Below are 24446 nucleotides of genomic sequence, written 5' to 3' on the forward strand. Positions count from 1 at the left end.
TGTAGAAGCACTTGCATTATTTCTTTTGTACTGATCAGCTAGAACCACATAATATTGTGTAACAAACCACCCCACAGTGGCATAAGGCCAAAACCATTTATTCCTGTGTTCACAGATCTGCAGGTCAGCTGTAGGCTGGACTCCTCTGGGTCTTTGCCTCAGGCTGCAGGTCCAGCTGGCTTCTTATTGTGAGCTGGGCTGGAGCCCAGGCTAAAGGGAAATAGCATCCTGAGGGAAGCTGTTCTCCTGGCAATGGCAGAGGAGGCAAGAGGATGAGCTCAGCAGCACAAGCATATTTCAAGTTTTACTAGCAACCCATTGGTCAAAGCAAGTCATGTGATGGAGCTCAAAGTCAAGTCTACAGCCACCATGAGACCAAAGCAAATCACATGACCAAGTCTATGGGCCACAGGGATAGCTAAGGACACTCCTTCTATGGCAGTTGGGAAAGGGGAGGAGTAAATATTTTTAAATAATAATCCAATCTACTACATCCCCTTTAACTAAAACCAAGCTGCTACTGTCAGTATGCTAATGGATCCAGTACAGTAAGATACATCATGAAATCAAAGGCCCTTTCTACAATAATCTAATGAGAGCATAGATCGGGCCACTGTTTTTATTTTTATTTTATTTTATTTATTTAACTTTAATTTCAATAGATTTAGAGGTAAAGTGGTTTTTGGTTACATGGATGAATCTTATAGTGATGAAGTCTGAACTTGTACTGTTTGAATAATGTACCTTGTACCCAATAGCTAATGTTTCTTCCCTCACCACCTCACTGAGCCTCCAGTGTCCATTGTATCACTCTGTATGCCCCTGATTCCCACTTATAAGTGAGAACATGCAGTGTTTGGTTTTACATTTCTGAGTTACTTCACTTAGAACAATGGCCTCCAGTTCCATCCAAGTTGCTGAAAAAGACATTATTTCATTCCTTTTTATGGCTGAGTAGTATTCAATGATGTACATATACCATGTTTTCTTTATACATTCATTGGTCGATAGACACTTAGATTAATTCCATCTCTTTGCAATTGTGATTGATGCTGCAATAAACATATGAGTGCAGTTGTCTTTGATATAATGACTTCTTTTCCTTTGGGTAGATACCCAGTAGTAGGATTGCTGGATTGAATGGTAGATTTCCCTTTAGTTCTTTGAGAAATCTCCATACTGTTTTCCATAGAGGTCGTATTAATTTACTTTCCCACCAACAGTGTATATATAAGTGGTCCCTTTTCACTCCATCTGTGCCATAATCAATTGTTGTTTGACTTTTTAATACTGCCAGTTCTGACTGTGGTAACATGGTATCTCATTGTGGTTTTAATTTGCATTTCTTTGGTAATTAGTTATGTTGAACATTTTTTTCATATGTTTCTTAGGCCAATATTTTTAGAGCAGAAAAAAACAGATGGGGGTTGGGGATGTCAATGTGCAGTATTGTTATTAGTCTGATTATGTTAATGGTAAAATAGGCTCAAACACCAATTTTGAACAGTTATATTAAATTCAGGTTTTGTGATAGTTCAGTCAGACCTGGCCTAAATTTGTCATTATGAAATTTTTAGGCAAATCAATACAAACAAGATATTGTGTGTGTGTGTCTTAGTATAGTGGTAAAGAGAAATACTTGAGAGAATTAAGTAATTTTGAGTATTCCAGGAATAAATTACAAATGAACCTTATCCACTCATACAATGGAAATCCTATAGGACTCTCTATTAATCAACATTTTAACCTAATTCAAATTACCATAATGATTACATGAAATGAAACTTGTATATAAATGGTGCTACAATTAAGATTTATCACTAATTCTGTTTGACTTCACAGTTCCAAATTAGTGACATTTTACTGTGTTGAGTTATAACATTGGATTTGTGAAGTTAGGGAGAAAATAGATGCTTCCTAGAAGTAAAGGTTTACAAGTTGGACATGGAGGAGGCATGTATGATTTTACTGTAACTAGAAATTTCTTAACATTCAAAAAATAACCCAAATAATCTAGCTTATGACATAGTTATGTGCAGTCTTTACCATGGTTTCCAAACTCAGGTTCATGGCACGAGAGCTATTTCAGATTTTTTTTTCAAAGATTCCTGGGAGATATTCTAAATTTGTAGGTCTAGAGAGGAGTTATCTGGATGATTCAGATATACAGACAAGTTTTGGAACCACGGAACTCGATCTATCTGTACAAAGTGCTTAATTAACCACTTCAGTAGGGCGCTCACCGGCCGGGAAACCTTGCCCACAGCCGGCGCTCAGCCCCCACGATAGTTTGTGCTGTGCATTGATGACAAATCCATTTTGCTCTTGTGTGATGAGGAAAACTTGAAAGCACTGAAAGCTTGTTTTACTTTACAGGCAGCTTTACTTGTAATGTAAATCGGAATAGGTAGCATATACATATATGTTTTCATTACGTTATTTTTAAATGTGTACAATTTTATTTTGATAAATGAAAAATTAGAAAAGTCAAGTTTTGTTATTAACGCTAAAGTCGACGTTCGGCTGTGTGCGTTCATCTGTGGCTATCGACTACAGTCGACACACGTACCAAAGTGATTTTAAGGTAGGATAGTGGAAAGAATAGTTTCAGAAGTATAACTATGTTACATGAGGTAAGAGTGCACCCACTTGTTTCTTTTCAATGATATCAACATTTATTTCTTGATTATAGGGTATAGCAAATGTGTTCTTATTGGCCATGACTGGGGAGGCATGATTGCTTGGCTAATTGCCATCTGTTATCCAGAAGTGGTGATGAAGCTTATTGTTATTAACTTCCCTCATCCAAATGTATTTACAGGTGAGTTTAATGTTTCATTAAAACGTCTCTGCTAATGTGAAAATTCACTATTGTCGCTAACATTTTAGATTAAAAATAGCAAAATTTGATTAATATAATCTTTTAAAAGTTAAATGACTAAACCATGGTAGCACATGGCAATGTCAGATACCTTGGTTTTAAATCTTGCCAAGGAGTCTAGGAAAATTTAGCTTAATATTTGCTTTCATGATTTTATTACTTTTTGGAAAATATTTTATTGTTAACTTGGATAAAGGGAAAAGGGAAAAATGCAATGACATTACTTTGACAATAATGAATCCTGACAGCCTACAAATAAAATCTCCTTTTGCCTGCCTGCATTGGCCGTCAGAAATAGCAGTACTCTTTACACTCTTTACACAGCAGTTCTCAAATTTTCAATCCCAGGACTTCCTTATACTCTTAAAATTATTAAAGACCCCATTGAGCTTTTTTTATGTGGGTTGTATCTATAAATATTTACTTTATTGGAAATTAAAACAGAAGAAATTTAAAATATATATATTAATTCATTTTTTACAACCCCCATTACATGTTAACATAAATAACATATTTTAATGAAAACTAACTATATCTTCCAAAAGCAAATTTTAGTGAAAAGGGTGTCATTGTTTAACATTTTTGCAAATCTTTTTAATTTTTGGCCTAATAGAAGATAGCTGGATTCTCATATCTGCTTCTGCATTCAATCTGTTGCAATATGTTGTTTGAATTGAAGTGTATGAGGAAATCTGGCCTCACACAGATTTGTAATTGGAAAAGGGAGGAGTATTTTAATAGCCTTTTCAAATAACTATGGATTTTCTTTCTTAATACTACATCAAACTTAAAAATTCGTGGTTTCTTAAAGGTCAGTAACAATGTGGAATGTGATATCTATTGTATAAATGAACTTTTTGTATTGTTACATTAAAACCCACTGGTATCCTTAGCACTTTGAATGCATCTTTTATCCATGCATGATTTTGTATCATTATCCATTAGAAGATATTGGCCATTGAGTTATGCAGATATTCCATAAGGTGACACATTTTATTATACAACACCAAAAAAATCACATTCATTAATATCAATCTCAAAAGAAAAGCCCTTAAGTATTGCAAAGTTGCCGAGCTCACAGTAGCAAATACAAGTTTCCCAAAATTCTAAAATTTATTTGAAAGTTTGAATTTTATCAATGGCAACAAATATTGTTTTCCGTGAAGTGACAGGCTCACTTTATTCATTTTCAAGAGATTATCTGCCAAATACCCATGTCTGACTGATGATAGTTTATTAGTCATTCTTTCAAGTAAAAATGATGTTCCATAAAAAATGCAGCTAATTCAACTCATCAACTCAATTGCATCAATTGCATCAATTCTGCAATTGCAGAAGTGCTTTTCCTTGAGACAACCATTGTGTTTGGGTGTGCAACAGAATTGCGTTATGTGTGCTTTCTATTTGACCACACAGAATGTTAAAAAGACATGTACTCAAAGGTTGAGATTTAATACAATTAATAATTTTTGCTATTTTGTCAAGGTCATTGATAAGTAAAACTGGCACTTAATTAAATTAAATTATTTGCTGCAAGTGTGTGGTGGTGAAGAATATAATGCTACTGGTATTGTTTAGTGCCCCTTCCTTGATTTGTGCTAAGGCAGCAGTGGTTGTATCCATCATTGCTTTTGTACCATTAGTGCAAATATCAACACAATAAGAAAAAGAATGTCATATTGTTGTAATGAAATAGTTTTGACCACCTGGATCCTTAAAAGGGCCTTGGGGATCCCTAGGGATCACATGGACTATACTTGGAAAAACCTCTGCTTTAAAGGGAACTCTCATTTTTATTTGTTTTTGGCAAAAATTATAATTTTATCCTTTTTAACTACCCTATTAAGTTTTCTGAGGTTCAAGTACTGCTACTACCCACAGCAGCCCTCTAGGAAACAAAATATTCAGAACACTATATTTCTGTTTCTTCCTTAAAATTAAATAGGTAAGGAAGAAACAGACCATGACTATATAAACATATACGTGTAAGTAAGCATATTATATATAAGCAACATATAATATAAATTATATATAAGCATAATCATATATATTGAATTTTAGGTACATATGTAGTTGATCTATTGCTGTTGAGGTACAGTAGGATAAATGCTTAGGATTAAATGTCCTGAAATTCATTATATTTTTCTCCATTGAAATTAGGCAAAAGAAGTCATACTACATACTTAACTGATCAGGACCCTAAAGTATTTGTTATTTGTTGATGGTACTATATGGATAAAGTATAATTGGTGCTTTCAGAAAAAAAAAAAAAACTTGGAATGTTTCTAGAACTATTTTGTCAACAATACTTTCAACATTGTCAGGTCAATATGAGGTTTTCAAGTAACATGTCTGTATTTTTCCATTAATTGTTTTTAAATTTTTTTTTAAAGACAGGGTCTCACTCTGTTGCCCAGGCTTGGAGTGCAGTGACATGATCACAGCTCACTCTAGCTTCGAACTCCTGGGCTCTAGCACCCTTAATTGTATTGATATCTCTCAAGTGGTGAATACATCTTTTCTCTTTTCTTTTCTTTTCTTTTCTTTTCTTTTCTTTTCTTTTCTTTTCTTTTCTTTCTTTTCTTTTCTTTTCTTGAGATAGAGCCTCACTCTGTCACACAGGCTGGGGTGCAGTGGCATCATCATAGCTTACTGCACCCTCAAACTCCTGGGCTCAAGTGCTCCTTCTGCCTCAGCCTTCTGAGTAGCTGAGACTATCCAAGGGCACCACCCACCATGCGTGGCTAAATTTTTACTTTTTTTTTTTGGTAGAGATGGGATCTCATTATGTTGCCCAGGCTTGTCTCAAACTCCTGGGCTCAAGTGATCCTCCTGCCTCAGTCTCCAAAAGTGCTGGGATTATAGATGTGAGTCACCAAACCTAGCCTCTTTCTAACTCATCTTCTACCATCTTCCTCTCAGTCACTATACACCAGCCATACTGACCTTTCTACTTCTAGAATGTGCCAGCCCAGGACCTACTTGCTGTTCCTAGATGCTCTTCCTAGATCTTTGCATAGCTGACTCCCTCTTGCCATCAGGACTCAGGGTACATATCATAACCTCAGAGAGACCTTCCCTGACCACCTCTGTTAAATAATAGACCCTCCACCCTACCCCACCATCACTCTTAATTAGATTACCTTGTTTTATTTTCTTTATGGTATTATTGATCTCTAAAGTGATCTTTTAAGTATTTGTTACTTATTTATTGTGTAAGTCCCTCATCTGTGGGAACCTTTTCTGTCTTGTTCACTGCTGAATCCCCCAGCACACAGTATATACTCGAATATTCATTGAATGAATGAATTTTCTAGATATATGAATGAATTTATAGGAAATACTTCAGTTCCTTTTGAGGCCAAATGAATACGTGTTCCATTTGAATCAGCCTGTAAGGAAAATCTTTTAAACAACAGAAAATTACATCTCCATGTAGTCCTAGGAAAAGTGTCAGGTCACTGATAATGATCTTGGAGGAAAAGCACGTTGTTTGGGCTTCCTGTTCCCTTTTGAGTCAAGACTTCATAAAGTGGAATTTTCTTTTTATTCAAAGTGCTATAAAACTTTCAAATTCCAGAACTACCATAATAAAGTATAAAAACATAGAAATTGTTCCAAAGAAGCCTTAGTTGTGAATTCTTTTATGGAATCATTTTAAAGTTAAATTGCCCTAAAAGGAAGCTCTGGCCAGGCCTATTGGCTCATGCCTGTAATCCTAGCACTTTGGGAGTCTGAGGCGGGAGGATTCCTAGAAGTCAAGAGTTTGAGACCAGCTTGAGCAAGAGCAAGACTCCGTGTCTTCTAAAAATAGAAAAAATTCTCTAGGTGTGGTGGTGCGCACCTGTAGTCCCAGCTACTCAGGAAGCTGAGGCAGGGGGTTGAGCCCAGGAGTTTGAGGTTACAGTGAGCTATGATGATGCCACTGCACTCCAGCCTGGGCAATAGAGCAAGACTCTGTCTCAAAAAAAAAAAAAAAAGAAAAAGAAAAGTCCTTCTAATAGTAAGTAATTTGTATTCCTTGGATAAGGTCTAACATGGCATTTTAATTTCAGAATATATTTTACGACACCCTGCCCAACTGTTAAAATCCAGCTATTACTACTTCTTTCAAATACCACGGTTCCCAGAATTTATGTTCTCAATAAATGATTTCAAGGTAAGTCAAACAAATAATATTTATTATTATTAATGAAAAATATTTTTAATTAAAGTCCATTTTTAAGAAAGAAAAACAAAGAAATGAAAGAAAAATATTAAAACAATAAATAGTTTTAAGGACAACTATAGGCTTACTTATTTTTATAGTCTCTGTTTTTCTTTATATATATATATGTGTATATATATATATATATACATATATATATATATATATATATATTTAACTTTTTTTTGAGGCAGATTCTTGCTCTGTCTCCCAGGTGAGAGTGCAGTGGCATCATCATAGCCACCTCACCTGGCCTTGTTTATGTTTTTAAATGCCTGGCTGTTGTTCAATTATGCCTGCCCCTACAGGCATAATTCTTTTTAGAGAATATTTCATGGAGAGATGAGGAAATATGAATGCTAGGTGAGTAAGTTTGACAGCAGTCGAAATGGAATTCCTTGCAGATAAACAAAACCCCTAAACAAAGTGAGCATGCAGATATTGGTGTACCATGAACACTGATACCAGTAGTCATATGCAATTATCTTGGAAACTTATTGAATTCCTTTTATACAATAGAGAAAGTATCCATCCATTGTTAATATAATAAGGTTTACATGGCTGGATACTTTCCAGACAGCCCTCATATGTCCAACATGGTATTAGATATTGGGGAGGTTAAAAAAAAGGATAATATCATTTCACCTAGAAATAATTCTGTATATATCTCTGACAGATAAGAACATTTTTTTCATAATCCTAATGCTACTATGGAACCTAACAAAATTAATGACAACTCCTTAAAATCATCTAATAACCATTCAAATTTCCTTAACTGTCTCAACTGTCTTGATATACTTTGTTTGAATAAGGAACCGAACAAGTCCACACATTGTATTTGGTTGTTATGGGTTTTTTTTTTTTTTTTTTTTTTTTTTTTTTTTTTTTGAGACAGAGTCTCCCTTGTTGCCCAGGCTAGAGTGAGTGCCGTGGCGTCAGCCTAGCTCACAGCAACCTCAAACTCCTGGGCTCAAGCAATCCTGCTGCCTCAGCCTCCCGAGTAGCTGGGACTACAGGCATGCGCCACCATGCCCGGCTAATTTTATATATATATTAGTTGGCCAATTAATTTCTTTCTATTTATAGTAGAGACGGGGTCTCGCTCTTGCTCAGGCTGGTTTCGAACTCCTGACCTCGAGCAATCCGCCCGCCTCAGCCTCCCAGAGTGCTAGGATTACAGGCGTGAGCCACCGCGCCCGGCTTGTTATGGGTTTTAAAATCTTTAACAATTCCTTCTTGCTCTGTCACCCAGGCTAAAGTTCAGTGGCCTCATCACAGCTCATTGCGACTCCTGGGCTCAAGCAATCCACCTGCCTCAGCCTCCCAAGTAGCTGAGACTACAGGCACTCGCCACCATGCCCAGTTAATTTTTTCTATATATTTTTAGCTGGCCAATTAATTTCTTTCTATTTCTTTTTTTAGTAGAGATGGAGTATCGCTCTTGCTCAGGTTGATCTTGAACTCCTGGCCTCAGGCAATCCTCCTGCCTCGGCCTCCCATAGTGTTAGGATTACAGGCATGAGCCACTGTGACCAGCCTTCTCTTTTCTTTTCTTTTATTTTCTTTTTAAATACCACTTATTTATTGAAGACATTTGGTCATTTCTCTTGAGGAAAGACCCACATTTTGGATTTGGCTTCATCATGGTGGTATTTAGCATGTTCTTCTAACTTTTGTTTTTCTGACTTTTTAGGTGCTAGTGATCTAGAGACTTGATTAGATTGATTAATAGACAGTGTTGTATATTTCCAATGTATCACATCAGAGAAGCACATAATGTATACTTATTCCAGTTTTAGTAACGCTAACACTGAGCAGTAGACTCACAAGTTGTCAGTCTATCCAAAATTTCCTAACAACCTTTCACCAAATTAATTTTAGCATATGGTATGATCATAGCCCAGGCCTATTATTTTATTAGGGTGTGAAAATGATGATTTTCTAATTCTGTCATTCTTTCTGTTTTTTTTTTAACTGGAATTCTTGTATGAAGAAGAATTTTTCCACATCTACCATTTAGTTATTCTGAAATATAGTTTACACATGAATAGCAGGATAAATGCTTCATTCTTTCTCTTTATGAAACAAGTTTCAGAGTAATGAATATATATTTGACATATACCAATCAATTATAGTCATTATTCTTTTTCATGTCCAAATGGTCTCATATAAAGCAAATGGCAATCTCCAGGTTGGCTCCTGTATCCTTTTGCATAATCCGTTTAGTCAGCAATAGCTTGCTTTCTTAATGTCCTAGGCTTATTTTTTGTTTCCTGCCCCAGATATGGAATCAGTTATTTATCCAAGAAACTCTATCTCCTTTTAGTACAAAATGGTTTTTAGAGACCACAGTCTGGGTGTCAGGGTGATCACTGTTACTGGTTTTCATTGCTTCTAGATCTTTACATTGGACAGAATTGGGATATACATAGTTTTTAAAAAGAGGAAATAATCAAAGCTGCTTGTGCAAGAAAAAAAAAATAAAAAATAAAAAGAGGAAATAAATAAATCATGAGTCCTTATTTATATTTCTAAAGCAAATTTAAGACTAGAGTTTTTACTTAACTTCTGTGGTTTTATAGAAAACATTTTTGTGGTTCCAAAACAAGGTACATTCAGAGAGGTCTTACTAGCCTATCTGTCCCCTCTATCCTATTTCCTCCTTTTCTCATTAGAAACCATTTTAATTAGTTTTTGGTTTATATTTCTACTGTTTCTCTTTAAAAATATAAGCAGATACATATGTATTCGTCTCCTCTACTTAAACAAAAGATAACATACTATAAACACTATTTTCTACTTTTTTCCCTCCACTTAACAATATATCCTGGCGATCACTCCATATCAGCATATAGAGATTATCTCCATCTTTTCTTGGAGTACTAAGATTACATAGTACATCATTGTGTGGTAATACCATAGTTTATTTGCCTAATCTCCCATTGATGGACATTTGATTGTTTTCAGTCTTTTTCTCTTATAGATAATGTTGCAATTGATTACCTCATGCATATATCCTTTCATATTTTTATAAGTGTATTTTTGGGGATTTTGAGAGATCTGCATTTTAAATAAGCATCGCAGTGATTCTGATGCAGGTAGTTTAGTTCCATGCTTTGAGGAATGCTGGTATGGAGCACTGTTTTTCAAATTGTGGGTGGTGACCCACTAGTGAGTCATGAAATCAATGTAGTGGCTTGCAATTAGAATTTTTAAACCTAAGTAGAACAGAATTAAATTGAGAATATCAGTGTAGTCTACGGCCATACCACCCTGAACACACCCGATCTCATCTGATCTCAGAAGCTAAGCAGGGTCAGGCCTGATTAGTACTTGTACTTGGATGGGAGAATATCAGTGCACATTATAATAACAGTAATCGCTGTTTCTTTGAACTTTTGTTTCATATATAGCATGTATTTCATATATATTACATTTATTTCATTTATTTTATATATTAATATATATGAAACTGGTATGAACTAGGGTATGAACTAGATGATGATATAAAATGCTATTTGTCACTCTGGGTTGTGATCAAAAAAGTTAACAACTTTGCTGGGGAGAGGAGATGGGTTGGCAGTAAATAATAGCTGGAATGTGAGGGAAGGTTTTAGCATAGGGATAGCATTTGAGCTGGGTCTTGCATGGGATGAATAGGCACCAAGAAGACAGGATGCTTTACATAAGCATGAAATGGGCATGGGGGATTAGAAAGGAAAAATATTAAAAATAGAGCCAGGAGCAGAAATGTATTCAATGGGTAAGTTTATAAACAATGAGGTCCCTAACTTGGCTAGAGCAGAAATTAGGAGTTGTCACTGCACACTGACCACCATCCCCTGCTGAAAGCCAAAGATTTACTTTATTACTAGCTAAATAAAAAGTTTTAATTATTCTCTTTTCACTTAAATTAGGCTTTGAAACAGCTGTTTACCAGTCATAGCACTGGCATTGGAAGAAAAGGATGTCGATTAACAACAGAAGATCTTGAAGCTTATATTTATGTATTTTCTCAGCCTGGAGCATTAAGTGGTCCAATTAACTATTACCGAAATATCTTCAGGTCAGTATAATTTCTTTTTATTTAAGTAAAATATTTCAGTCTTATCCTAAAGGGACAATATTTTAAGAGTAAGTTTACCGCTTATCCAAGACCTAAAATATTTTAATTTTTTTTAGTAAGTTGCATAATATTTTTTATGGATAATTTCAAACATATGGAAAATCAAGGAGAATAATATAATGGATCACCCACATAGCTGTCACTTGTTTTATCCATAGCTCTAATAACTTATCCTCTCCCTTTGGATTATTTTCAGTAGATGTATATTTTTAGTTATATTTTTATTTTATTTTATTTATTTATTTTTTGCTCCCTTTTCAAATAATCTTTTTTTCTTTTTATTTCTTTAAGGAGATAATTGAGACTAAATTTAGTTATATTTTTAATGATAATTTATTCATTCAAGAAATATTTATTAAGCACTTTCTGTGTTCTAGGCTATGTTAGTACTCAGGATACAGTAATGAGAAAATCTAGACAGAGTCCCTGATCTCATAAAACTTGTAGTCTAGTGGAGTAAACAGATATTAAACAAATAACCACAGTGATGAGTGAATGGTTATAAACTAACAGATAGGCTTTGAAAGAAACAGATGAGAACTGAGGAAATGATGTTTGAACAAAGAAGTGAAGGATGAGTTAGGTAATGACGAGACAAAAGAGGGGATCAGAGAACTGGCATTCCAGAAAAAGGGAACCACAGTACCAAAGCTCTATGGAAAGATGGAGGGTTGTGGCTTCCAATAAGAAAATTAGGGTCAATGTGGCTGGAGCCCAGAAGTAAGGGTGAGAAGAACATGAAATGAGGATGGGTCTAAGAGGTAGGCAGCAGCTGGCCATGCAGAATCACGCCACGAATGTGAAGCCAGTCAATGAGACTTTCAAGTGGAAAAGAAAAGCAATACAACGTGTATTTGGATAAATTCACTCAGGCTTTAGAGTGGAGAATGTATTGGAGGAGATGCAGAGTGAATGTTGGAGAACTGCAGCAGTCAAGGCTAGAGATGATAATAGCTTGAACAACTTGTCTGAAAACAGTGGAAATGGAGAAACATTATTTTTTTTTAAGAGATGGGAGTCTTACTATGTTGCCTATGCTGGTCTCAAACTCCTGGCCTCAATTACTCTTCCTGCCTTAGCCTTCCAAGTAGCTGGGACTATAGGCATGTGCCATCACAACCAGCTGAAAGTGGGTGGATTTAAGAGACACCTAAGAGGTAAAATTGACAGCTATTGTGATGAGTGGAGGGGGGATAAGAGGAATGTCAAAGATAGCTCCTGGATTTCTGGCATGCACAATGGTGTGGATAGTCATGCCATTCACTGAGATAGAAATCACTGGAAGAGGACTGGTTTTGAGGGTAAAGTTATGAGTTTTATTGATCTTAGGCTAGCTGAGTTTCAGGTAGTGCCTTAGATATTCAAATAGGCAGTTGAATAGTAGGGTCTGGAACTCAGAGGAGAGAATCTGGGATGAAGCTATACAAAATGTGGGAGTCAGTGACATAGAGATAACTGAAGCTTTGGTTTCAGGAGATATTGTAGAGAGAAAGTATAGAGTGAAAGATAAGACACAGATCTGCTAGTTTGGGTCTATACTCTACATAGGAGAAAGAATATTCCTCTTGAAAATAACAACCACAGCTGGCCTTGAAGAGGTTTAGGGGCTTGAATTTATGCTACCTCCATGATATTGGAATTCTCAGGGCGGAAATTATATGTTAACATGGTCTTTGGTTGCTATTACTCACTAGGAAGTCTGAAAGAAACAAAGACAAAATCTCTCTGTAGGATACATCTCAATCGATACCTCACAATATCCCCACAATTAAAGTCCCCTGAAGATGAGTTAATAATCCAAATTACCAAAAACATCAGTACCCTATTCATGAGAGTCAGAATACAAGTGCAGCAGAACTCTAACCAATTTCAAATAATAGAACTGAGACTATAAAATATGTTTAATCATTAGATATACGAAAGAATAAAAATATGTGAAAAGAATAAGATAATATAAAGCAGACTGGAGAGAGCTGAAAAAGAATTGAAAAAACTTCTAGAAATTGAAACGTATGGCCATTGAAATCTCAAAGACCATTATGTGAGTTAAATAGCAGAGCAGACAAGCTAAAAAGAATTGAGTTGGAAGATAGATCTGAAAACCTTACCCATAGTGTAGCTCATAGAAATAATACAGTGAAAAATGTAAAAAACAGGTTATATTTTATGTATAGGGTAGAATTTGAAATTATGTGTATATGCTTTGTATATTTACATATATATGCTAACAGTTTTTTTCTGGGAAAATAATAGAAATAGAATGGTATTATTTTCAAACCAATAGAAAGGAACAAGAAAACTATCAATTCAAAAGAAGGCAGGAAAGGAGAAAAAAGAAGCTAAGCATGGTAAATAGAAAGCATAAAATAAGATTACAAAAGCAATTTATATATGTCAGTGAGCACAATCAATATGAATGTGTTAATATTGCCAGGAACAAAATACAGAATTTAGATTGGATTTTTTAAAAAATCTATCTATATGGCATTTACACAGTCATAATTAAAGTATAAGGACACAAAATGGTTGAAAGTAAGAGGATGGAAAAAAAGGTGTAGCATTTATTTAGGATTAAATAAAACAAAATCTCTCAAACTCTGTTTAAATATGGAATCCAAGGGGAGTAATGAGGATTATATGAATGAGGGGGAAAAAGGTATATCCAAACCTTCATTTTTTACTTACAACAAAAACAAACTTACAAATACATATATATCTGGCAAAATAGAGCTGTTAAGTTAAATGACATTTGTAGGTAACACTTTATCAAGCAAGGCAATGATTTAAAAGGCAGACAGAGATTACAGAGGACACAGATTACATTTTATAGGATGTAGCAACAATGTCTACGGTTCATGTTTTCTTGTACTGTTTTTTTTTTTTAACAAATACATTTGTACACAGAGAATGACACATTTTTACACAAATCTCAATTTTAGACAGGAGGCAGGAATGATAGTTTTTTTAAAATGTTCTCAATTTATCTTTTTATCAGAGCTAGCTTTGAGATGCAGAACTGTGTGTTTCAAGTAGCTATGAGGAAAGAGGGAAAATGTTCTCGTCTTTCTGAGGTTCTTATACTAACAATTGTTAATTAGGAGGACCTGTATTCCCAAGAGTAAGCACTAGAACCTGTTAATTAGCACATAGAAAGAGAGAGAGAAAAGCAGGCCGTGAATCTCAAAGCTCACAGTTTTATAAAAGCAAAAGTGAGTTTTAGACTAGATTGTTGTAGGTTAAATACAGTTGGGTGAAGGTCACATCAGACCTCTGAAGCTCAACTGACCCCCCTCTGAGCAGTTTTTTATATAGGTAAGCAAAGCCAAGTACATCATTAAAAAGTTATATGACATATATTAAGACTACAAAAAAATATAGTACATTATACTCAGGCAAGAAAATGGCCCTCATTTACCACCCTGAGTTTCCTAGAACTACAGGCTATAAGGATTCTCCAAAATGTGGAACTAAAGAACCAGGATGAGCTAGGAATAAGAGATTGTATTTATGAAAATAGTTTTTTCCTTAAAATTCAAACCTGGTACTCTGGGAAGAGTTAACATACCCTAACTGACAACTGGGAAGTTAAATAAGCATTTGTTCAATAAATGAATTAATGACGATCGTTAAAAACAAACAAACGTGGAATACAGTTAAAATAATAGGAAGAAATATACAGCTTTACATCTTTCTATTAGAAAAGAGGATTGAAAATTAATCAGCTGAGAGTTTAATTCAAGAAGTTAGAAACAGAATAACATGTAAACAAAAATAAATTAGAAGGAAGAAAATTGAAATTAGGTAAAAAGCATAAATTAATATAATAGAAACAAAGACATAATAGAAGTGACAAAACTAAAAGCAGATTCTTTGAAGACCATTAAGATAGATAAACTTGGCAAGATTGGTCAAGAAAAAAACAGAAGGCACAAATAAATAATATCAGGAATCAGAAAATAGTAAACATAACTACAAATATAACAGATATTAAAATATAAAATTTTAAGTTAACAAATTTTAGAACTTTGACAAAATGGACACTTTTTAAGAAAAACATAACATTCAAAACTGACTCATGAAGAATTTAAAAACCTGAATAGACTCATAGCCATTAAAGAACTTGGAGTATTAATTTAAAGCATATCTACAAAACACATAGACACAAAAATATACATCCATACATATAAGCCTGGATGGTTTTACAGGTAAGTTCTACCACAGAAAATCCCATTCTTAAATAGACTCTTTTAGACATTATGAAAAGAAAATATGCTTTAGCTCTTTTTATAAGGTTAATATAACTTTCATACCAAACAAGACAAAGATTTTATAAGGCAGGCAAACTATAGGTCAATTTAAGTTATAAATATAGATCCATAAATTCAAAACAAAATACTATCAAACTGAATTCAGCATGCATTAAAAAATTAAACCAAGGAGTTGGCATTAAAAAATCCATTAATTTAATTCACCAAATTAACAGGTTAAAGGGGAAAAATATGATCAAATTAAGAAAAAGCACTTAATAATATTCAACACATTCATGCAAGAATTCTTAGTAATCTAGAAATAGAAGATATAGGAATAGGCCTCAAATAGGCCAGATAAGCCTCAATCTACTGAAGGGATATTTCTGGGAAACTGACCTTTGCTTCACTCAATTGTCTGAGGGGAAATAAAAGGTAGTGAGGGTGTTCTGCACCAGTTATTTGCACCTAGAGAGCTGGCAGGCACATAAAAAGATTCTTCAGTAGCTGGGGCCAAGAAGATATAAAACCTCCATGGAATACTGACTTTGCAGTACTGTCAACAACTGTATTACCATGGGGAACGTTGGAGGACCTGGGAAGTCCCACCTCTATCTGAGAGAATATTATGTTATCTCCTACTTTATGAAACCATCTTCGTAAGTTTTCTTTTCCTTTGCCATTAAACTTGATATTCTCTGTGTCTGTTGGTGTCTTTCTGTTAATCATATTATGGTTCCGTTAAAACAACAATGAAGAAGAGAACTTCTGTCCACCAAAAACCTATAGTAAACATCCTTTTGTGATGAAATACTAAAAGCATTCCCTTTAAAAATAAAAAATAAACTTGGGCCTGGGCACAGTGGCTTACACCTGTAATCCCAGCACTTGGGAAGCCAAGGCAGGAGGGTCACTTGAGACAAGCCTGGGCAAAATACCAAGACCTTGTCTCTACAAAAAAAAAAAAAAAAAGATAAATTTAAGTGCTATAACTGCTTCTATTCACCACTCTGTTAGGTATTGGAAGTTTTAGCCAGTATGTTAGATAAGAAAAAAAGAATTGGGAAAGGAAAAAACAAAACCATAATAACTCATCATGTGTTTATAGATTTAGAAGAACCAAGAGATCTACAGAAAAATTATCAAAATTAAAATAATTCAGTGAAGTTATATAAAAGTTTAATATATAAAATTATGATCTTATAAACCAACAGCAGTTACAAAACATATATTTCTTAAACAGATGCCTTACCAAAGCAACAAAAATTATAAGGTATATAGGAATGATTCTAAGATAACCTTTATGGATTATCAAAACTTATTGTAATAATGAGTGAGATGTGCACCATCTGGGGGATGGTCATGCTGGAGACTCAGACTTGTGGGGGGAGGAGGGGAAAGGGCAATTATTGAAACCTTAAAATCTGTACCCCCATAATATGTTGAAATAAAAAAAAAAGAACATACAGGCTGGGTGCAGTGGTTCACGCCTATAATCCTACCACCTTGGGAGGCCGAGGTGGGATGATCACTTAAGACCAGGAGTTTGAGACCAGCATGAGCAACATAGTGAGACACTATCTCCACAAAATATTTTAAAAATTAGTTGGGCATGGTGGCATGCACCTGTAGTCCCAGCTACAAAAAAAAAAAAAAAGAAAAACTTATTGTAAGACAGTAAAGAATATAGGCTCAGAACAGTGCCTATTTACCAAAAGTAGAGAAGTATTTTAATAACTTTACAATTGATATAGACTTGCTGATGTAAACTTCTGAAAACTAGCCCTGGTTTATCATGTTTATGAGTGGAAAACTTCAATATCATAAAGTCTTAATTTCTCCCCTAATTATAAATTCAATGCATCTTTAATCAAAACCATAAGAAAGTGTTTTATGAAACTTGACAAGCTGATTCTAAAATTTATATGGGAGAGCATAGGGCCAAGAATTCATTTCAAAGAAAAGAATAGGTGGGTGACTAGCCCTATTAGACATCAACGGTTATAATAAGGCTATAAAACAAAAAGAATATGATAGTCACTCTGGGATGGACAAATTGACTAATGAAACAGAAAAAAAGCCCCCAAACAGAACCATATATGTGGGAACTTGGTATGCCAGCTATAGCATTTTAAATCAGTAGCGAAGATTAAATAAATTTTGTTGAAATAATTGGATATCCATATAGAATAAAATGAAATTAAATCCTGATATTTTGCCAAACAAAATAATAAGCTTTAGGAAAATAAAAATCCAAATATGATAAGCAAACTTTTCAAATGTCTAGAAGATAAAGCTTTTGAAGATCAAACTTTCATGACCTCAGGTGGGAAGGATTTCTTAAATAAGGCATAAACAGCTCCAATTATGAAAGAGCTTGATAACCTTGACTATACTAATATTTAAAAATGTCTATAAATCAAAAGATAGCACAAAATAATGAGGCAACCTCAGATGGGGAGAAGTTATTTGCAATACACAATTAATCATGAATTAATAATAGCCAGAGTTTATAAAGAATGCCCCCAAATCAATAAGAAAAAAGTAGCCCAGTGAAAAATGGATAAAGGATATGAAAAGGCAATTCACAGAAAAGGAATCTAATAGTCAATAAACACATGAAAGTTGCTCAAATTACTGGTAATCAGATATAGAACATAGGCTTTACTGCTTATAATAGAGATGTAAAATAACAGTGGTATAAACAAGATAGTTCTTTCATAAGTAAAAGTCTAGGCTGATGAGGTAGCCATGCTCCATGAAATCATCAAAGCTGTCAAGTCACTCTTTGGTCAGAGGCCTATGTGCTTTCCGATTCGTGTTCTTCTGTCCCTGGGATGTTGCCCTTTTCTGTGTGTCCCTAGATGGTTTACCGCCACCTCCGCATTTCAGTCAGTGGAAGGTGGAAAGGGCCAGGGAGGGCATGCTGGGCAAGGCCTAGAAGTTAGCACATTATTTCTTATCGCCCAGATATCCTCACCTAGCTGCAGGAAGCCTGGGAGATGCAGTCAGTCTTTATTCTGGGTGGCCATTTGTTCTGCTAAAGTTTTGTGGAGCAATATCTAACACACCAGGTAAATGAAAAGTATTTCACATTCATTTGATTGGAAAAAAATAAATTGTTCGAGAGCAAGTGTTGACAGTGATGTGGAGCAAGGAGAATTCTTATATGCTGCTTGTGGAGCATACAATCAGATTGGAAAACAACTTGACAACATGAAGTAAGGTTGAAGATGCGCGTCTCAATTGCATCTGAGGAAGCAATTCTAATTTGGAGATATACTATAAGGAAACTCTTACACATGTGCACAATTATTTGAATTACCAAAATAATTTGAAATTTTTAAATGTCCATTAACAGGAGAATGTGTCCATTGTGGTATAATCATATGACAGAATTCTATATAGGAGTGAAAATTAATGAAGTAAAACTTCACGTATCGTCAATGGATAAAGCTCAAAAATATCATGTTAAGAAACAAAAGCAAACTGTGGGATCTGGGTGTACTGGCATGTGCCTGTAGTCCTGGCTACTCAGAAGGCAGATGAAAACCAAGCTATCAACTTAATTACTGATAAAGCCTGGATCGAAGGCTATGGCTTAATACAACAACCACAATGGTCTTGCTACCTCTCTACTGCCAGTCTAGACTTTAGAACAGTTCGTCCATGGGAACATTTGCAGAGCAAACTTTACCTCCCTTGTTCCTGGGTCACTTGTCCCTGGGTCACTTCTTTCCACTAAGTGGGGAGAGTGAGGTGGAGAAAGAGACTAAATCTCTTACCCTCAGAACATATTATTTGACCGAAGTATCCAGTCTAGACCCCTGAACCAGCAGCTCTCACTTACCAAGCAGGGGTGTGGCAAGGACCCAGGCGGCCTTAAGGAAAATCTCTCCTCATGAAAAGTAGAAGAATGGAGAAGAAGAATCCTAACATATATAATAAAAGTTCAAAAACATTCATGGAGATGGTAAGAACTAAATTATTACTTCTAGGGCAGTGGTTCTTAAACTAGTGTGTATCAGAATCACCTGGAGGGCTTGTTAAAATCCAAATGAATAGACTCCACCTGAGTTTCTGATTCAGTCGGTCTGGGTAGAGCCCAAGACTTGGCATTTCTAGCAAGTTCCCAGGTGATGCTGATGCTGCTGGTCAGGGGACTACATCTTCACTTGCTTTAGGACAGGGGTCCTCAAACTTCTTAAACAGGGGGCCAGTTCACTGTCCCTCAGACCGTTGGAGGGCCAGACTACAGTTTTAAAAAAACTATGAACAAATTCCTATGCACACTGCACATATCTTATTTTGAAGTAAAAAAAACAAACGGGCCAAAACACCCGCATGTCACCCGCGGGCTGTAGTTTGAGGACGCCTGCTTTAGGGCAAGGTGAAGAAAAGAAATGATATCAAGGAAAGGTAAGCAGAAAGATGCAATAATTGCAATGTTTTATTTCTTAAGCCGAGTGGTGAGTGTGTGGACCTTATTTTCTACATTACTGTCTAATCAAAGTAATGAAATATTTCCACATAAAAAGTAATGATGGACTATATAATACTCTGGAAATTTCTGGCTTAATACATGCAAATCAACTGATAACTCAGTTTGGAGGAGTAACATTACATCCAGACTAATTCAAAATAGATCGGTATGTTAAAATACATTTTAAGAGGCTAAATGGTTAACAATATGGAGCAATAATCTTTACTAATTGTTAAAGTTTGTTAGATTTTTCAAATTGTTTCTATACGTACTAAGATTAATCACTTTTTAATCAGAAATGCTTTATTAAGTACATCCCAATAAGTATTTGGCTTAATATACTAAAACCTACTCTCTTAAAACATTTAAGTTTTATTTTATTTTATGTGCAACTTGTATTTCATGTGAAATTTAGCAGTTTGAAACTTCAGGACCAGAGAATATGCTTTTTTTTTTTTTTTTTTTTTTTTTAGTTTTCTGGAAATTCTTTGCTTTTATCCCCAATTTGATCTGGTGAAGAATTTCTAGTTGTCTTTGCTTTATGATTGATAGTCTTTTAAAGCTCCCTTTATCTTACTAATTCAATTATTACATGCATAGGTATTGCTAAAGTAGGCAGATAACTGTTATAAAATGTTTTTGAACATTTTATACGCTCTAGAATTTAAGTGGCTTGAAAGTTTGTATAGAAGTCCATCCATCAATAATTAAGTATAGAATACATTTTTCTTGGGAGGCTGAGGCAGAAAGATTGCTTAAGGCTGGGAGTTGGAGGCCACAGTGAGCTATGATCACACCACTGCACCTTCAGCCTAGGTGACAGAGTGTGACCCTGTCTCAAAAAAAAAAAAAAAAAAAAAAAAAACACAAGAAAACCCCAAACATTTTTCTGTTAATTTATCTATTCACAAAGAACTTAATTTCTAGGACTGTTGCAACCAAATGATGGCCACTTCCATGGGAGTGAAAAATTAAGTCTTTGGTGGGTATGTGTGATGTCTTGTTTTTGGGAGCATCTTATCAACCCCAAGTAGCCATTCGTCAAGCTTTTGGTTAAATAGCAAAAATATGACTCAGTCCTAGAGAGCATCTAGTTCAATGTTCATTCTTAGTTAATAGGAGTATAATTAATACCATATACCTTTCTGAAAAACAGTGTAAAAAAGGTGTCAAAGCTTTAAAAATATTTATACCCATTAGCTTAGGAGTTCCATTTCCAGAGTTCTAGCCTAAAGAAATTATCTGAAATGCCAACAAAAATTTGGGCACAAAATGCTTATTATAGCATCAATTAAAACAGGGGGAAATAATACAAAACCTAAATATTCAATTATAAGGGAATAGTCAAGTCATTTATGGGTTATTATACCATTTATTTTTTTAAAATGTTATGAAATGAGAAAATTCCTAAGGTATAATTTAATGTGAAATTTGGATATGTATACTATATGTAATTATGTATATTTATAGCATTGTATTTATAGTATGGTGTCAGATATTAATATATGCATAGAAAATGACCAAAAGAATATTTTTGATGATGGAATTATACCTGATTTTATTTTTATATTTTTCTGTATTTAAGAAAATATGCAATAAAAACTTTATGTTTGGGCCAGGTGCGGTGGCTCACGCCTGTAATCCCAGCACTCTGGGAGGCCAGGTGGGTGGATTGCTCGATGTCAGGAGTTCGAAACCAGCCTGAGCAAGAGCGAGACACCGACTCTACTATAAGTAGAAATAAATTAATTGGCCAACTAATATATATAGAGAAAAAAAATTAGCTGGGCATGGTGGCACATGCCTGTAGTCCCAGTTACTTGGGAGGCTGAGGCAGTAGGATTGCTTGAGCCCAGGACTTTGAGGTTGTTGTGAGCTAGGCTGACGCCATGGCACTCACTCTAGCTTGGGCAACAAAGCAAGACTCTGTCTCAAAAAAAACCAACTTTATGTTTTAAGCCTAAGCAACATAGCAAGATCCTGTCTCTACAAAACAATTTTTAAAAAATTAGCTGAACATGGTGGCCCACGCTTATAGTTCCAGCTACTCGAGAGGCTGAGGCAGGAGCATCACTTGAGCCCAGGACTTTGAGGTTGCAGTGAGCTATAATGATGCCACTGCTACCTAGCGTGGACAACACAGAGAGACACTGTCTAAATAAATAAATAAAGTATATATAATATTAAAGCTTAGTTCATATATATTTTCTGATTTTTAGCTCCAATTTTCACATAAAATGCATCAGATTATCTAAGAACAATTTAAAATATATTGGCTGGGTGCGGTGGCTCACGCCCGTAATCCTAGCACTCTGGGAGGCCGAGGCGGGAGGATCACTCGAGGTCAGGAGTTTGAGACCAGCCTGAGCAAAAGTGAGATCCCATCTCTACTAAAAATAGAAAGAAATTAATTGGCCAACTAAAAATATATAGAAAAAATTAGCCAGGGATGGTGGCGCATGCCTGCAGTCCCAGCTACTTGGGAGGCTGAGGCAGAAGGATCGCTTGAGCCCAGGAGTTGGAGGTTGCTGTGAGCTAGGCTGACACCACGGCACTCTAGCCCAGGCGACAGAGTGAGACTCTGTCTCAAAATAAAGAAATTAATTAAATTAAATATATTTAAATAGTAACACATGCTGTTAATGCTCTCTTTCATCACACCAATCAGAAATTCTGGTATCCTTGTAAAGAAAATTATTCCTCATAGTCATGAATTCTAGTCATGAATTCTACATTTAATATATAGCCTTCATTATAAATTTTGCTAGGCTCATCCAATTTAAAAATTTATGGGACCTTTTCTTAAATAGCCTTTTAAATTTTTTATTGTATAGGTTGATTGCATAATGCAGTTTTTCAACCATTTCTTCATTATCACTTCCCTAAGGACCCTTTTTAGACATTTTTGTTTTCCTAATCATCCCCACCCCATGAAATATTAATATCTGTTTATACACTGTATGTATATCCATGCTTTATATGTATAAAGAGTAAGATTTTTTTTCATCCTCCCAAGAACAAATTTTTGCCCCTTTGGAGGCAATATCGCCCCCTTTGAGAATGCATGGCCTAATGGAACATTATGGAAAAATGTTATTTTAACTTTTGCAATGAATCTCAAGCCCATGTGTTTTATTTTTATAGCTGCCTGCCTCTCAAACACCACATGGTGACCACTCCAACACTGCTACTGTGGGGAGAGAAAGACGCATTTATGGAGGTTGAGATGGCTGAAGTCACAAAGATTTATGTTAAAAACTATTTCAGGCTAACTATTTTGTCAGAAGCCAGTCATTGGCTTCAGCAAGACCAACCTGACATAGTGAACAAATTGATATGGACATTTCTAAAAGAAGAAACAAGAAAAAAAGATTGACTTTTCTTTATCTTGTGTGAGGAGTCTGTAATGAAATCTCTAAATAATTTTTAAAAATTGTTCATCGACTTCTTTACATTTTATTGGGAAAAACTGTTTTAATATGCTTTAACATAAATAAATATCCTGACAAATGGTATTGAAAAAAATCTCAGTGTGTGAACATGTAATATAATGTTGATTTTCTTCTGTTGTATTTTGCACAGAAAAGCATCTGCCTTAAAATGTATACACTCGTACAAGAAGGAAGTTGGGGAAAATGGCTCAGTTTTGGTTTCTTGCTTTCTTTACTCTGTTAACATATGGTGCCTTTTACAAGTGTATATTAAAGATTAGCTGTGCCATATTAAAAGGCAAACCTGCAATGGTATGAATTTTCATTTCATTGTTCAAAAGTTCATTTTACTATTTTTTTAACCATTAAAAAATTCTATTAGCACATCGCTTGGATTTATAGTATATATAGTATATCTATTAGCTTGAAAGCAGATATAACTAGTTGAATATCCATCCTTAAAATGGGCCATAATTACTATTTATGGAAGATTAAGCTGTTTATAAAACTGACATCTTGCCACATCAAGAGATGATGTGGAGATTCTCATATATAGATATGTATATATCATATTTATACATACATAATTTTTAAACATTACAAAGTAGGGAAGCATATTTATTAAATTACATGCCTCAATTCTCCAGCTGAATTGGTCAGAGATTTAGAAAAAAAGATCAAAATGTCCTTTTGCCCCATTCAATGAAACAAGAATTGAATACTGTACTTCCTATGTGCACTATTTGAATCTAAGTTCCACAGGGTAGGGATTTTTTTAATTGTTTTGTTAACTAATATATACACAGAGTCTAGAATAAGGGCCTGGCACATTGTAGGCCTACAATTAGTAAATATTTGCTTAATGAATACATAATATATCTGACATACTGCTAGGCACTGTGGGGAAAATATTAAAAAAAGATGACATGGCAACATGAAAGTTTCTGTTAAGCATACACAGAATGCAGTTAAACAAGTATTCAAGAGTAGAAATGAACATTACTAATAACAGTGGGAAAAGAGTTACAAAATACAGAACAATACCAGCTTAAGGGACTACTAGTCTTGGGT

At 34.8% G+C, this 24446-nt stretch overlaps 1 protein-coding gene across 1 annotated transcript in view; it reads left to right on the top strand.

The window, feature by feature from the left end:
- Window positions 1–23703, top strand: part of EPHX4 (epoxide hydrolase 4) — a 36330-nt gene extending 12627 nt beyond the window's left edge. Inside the window, exons 4-7 of the mRNA XM_012790897.3 lie at window positions 2693–2821; window positions 6937–7040; window positions 11006–11154; window positions 23089–23703. Coding sequence (XP_012646351.1) covers window positions 2693–2821; window positions 6937–7040; window positions 11006–11154; window positions 23089–23320 — 614 coding nt within the window. The 3' untranslated portion in view covers window positions 23321–23703. The remainder of the gene's footprint in view (window positions 1–2692; window positions 2822–6936; window positions 7041–11005; window positions 11155–23088) is intronic.
- Window positions 23704–24446: the final 743 nt, after the last annotated feature.

Source organism: Microcebus murinus, chromosome 2 (genome assembly GCF_040939455.1).
Source record: "Microcebus murinus isolate Inina chromosome 2, M.murinus_Inina_mat1.0, whole genome shotgun sequence".
Taxonomy (NCBI): Eukaryota; Metazoa; Chordata; class Mammalia; order Primates; family Cheirogaleidae; genus Microcebus; species Microcebus murinus.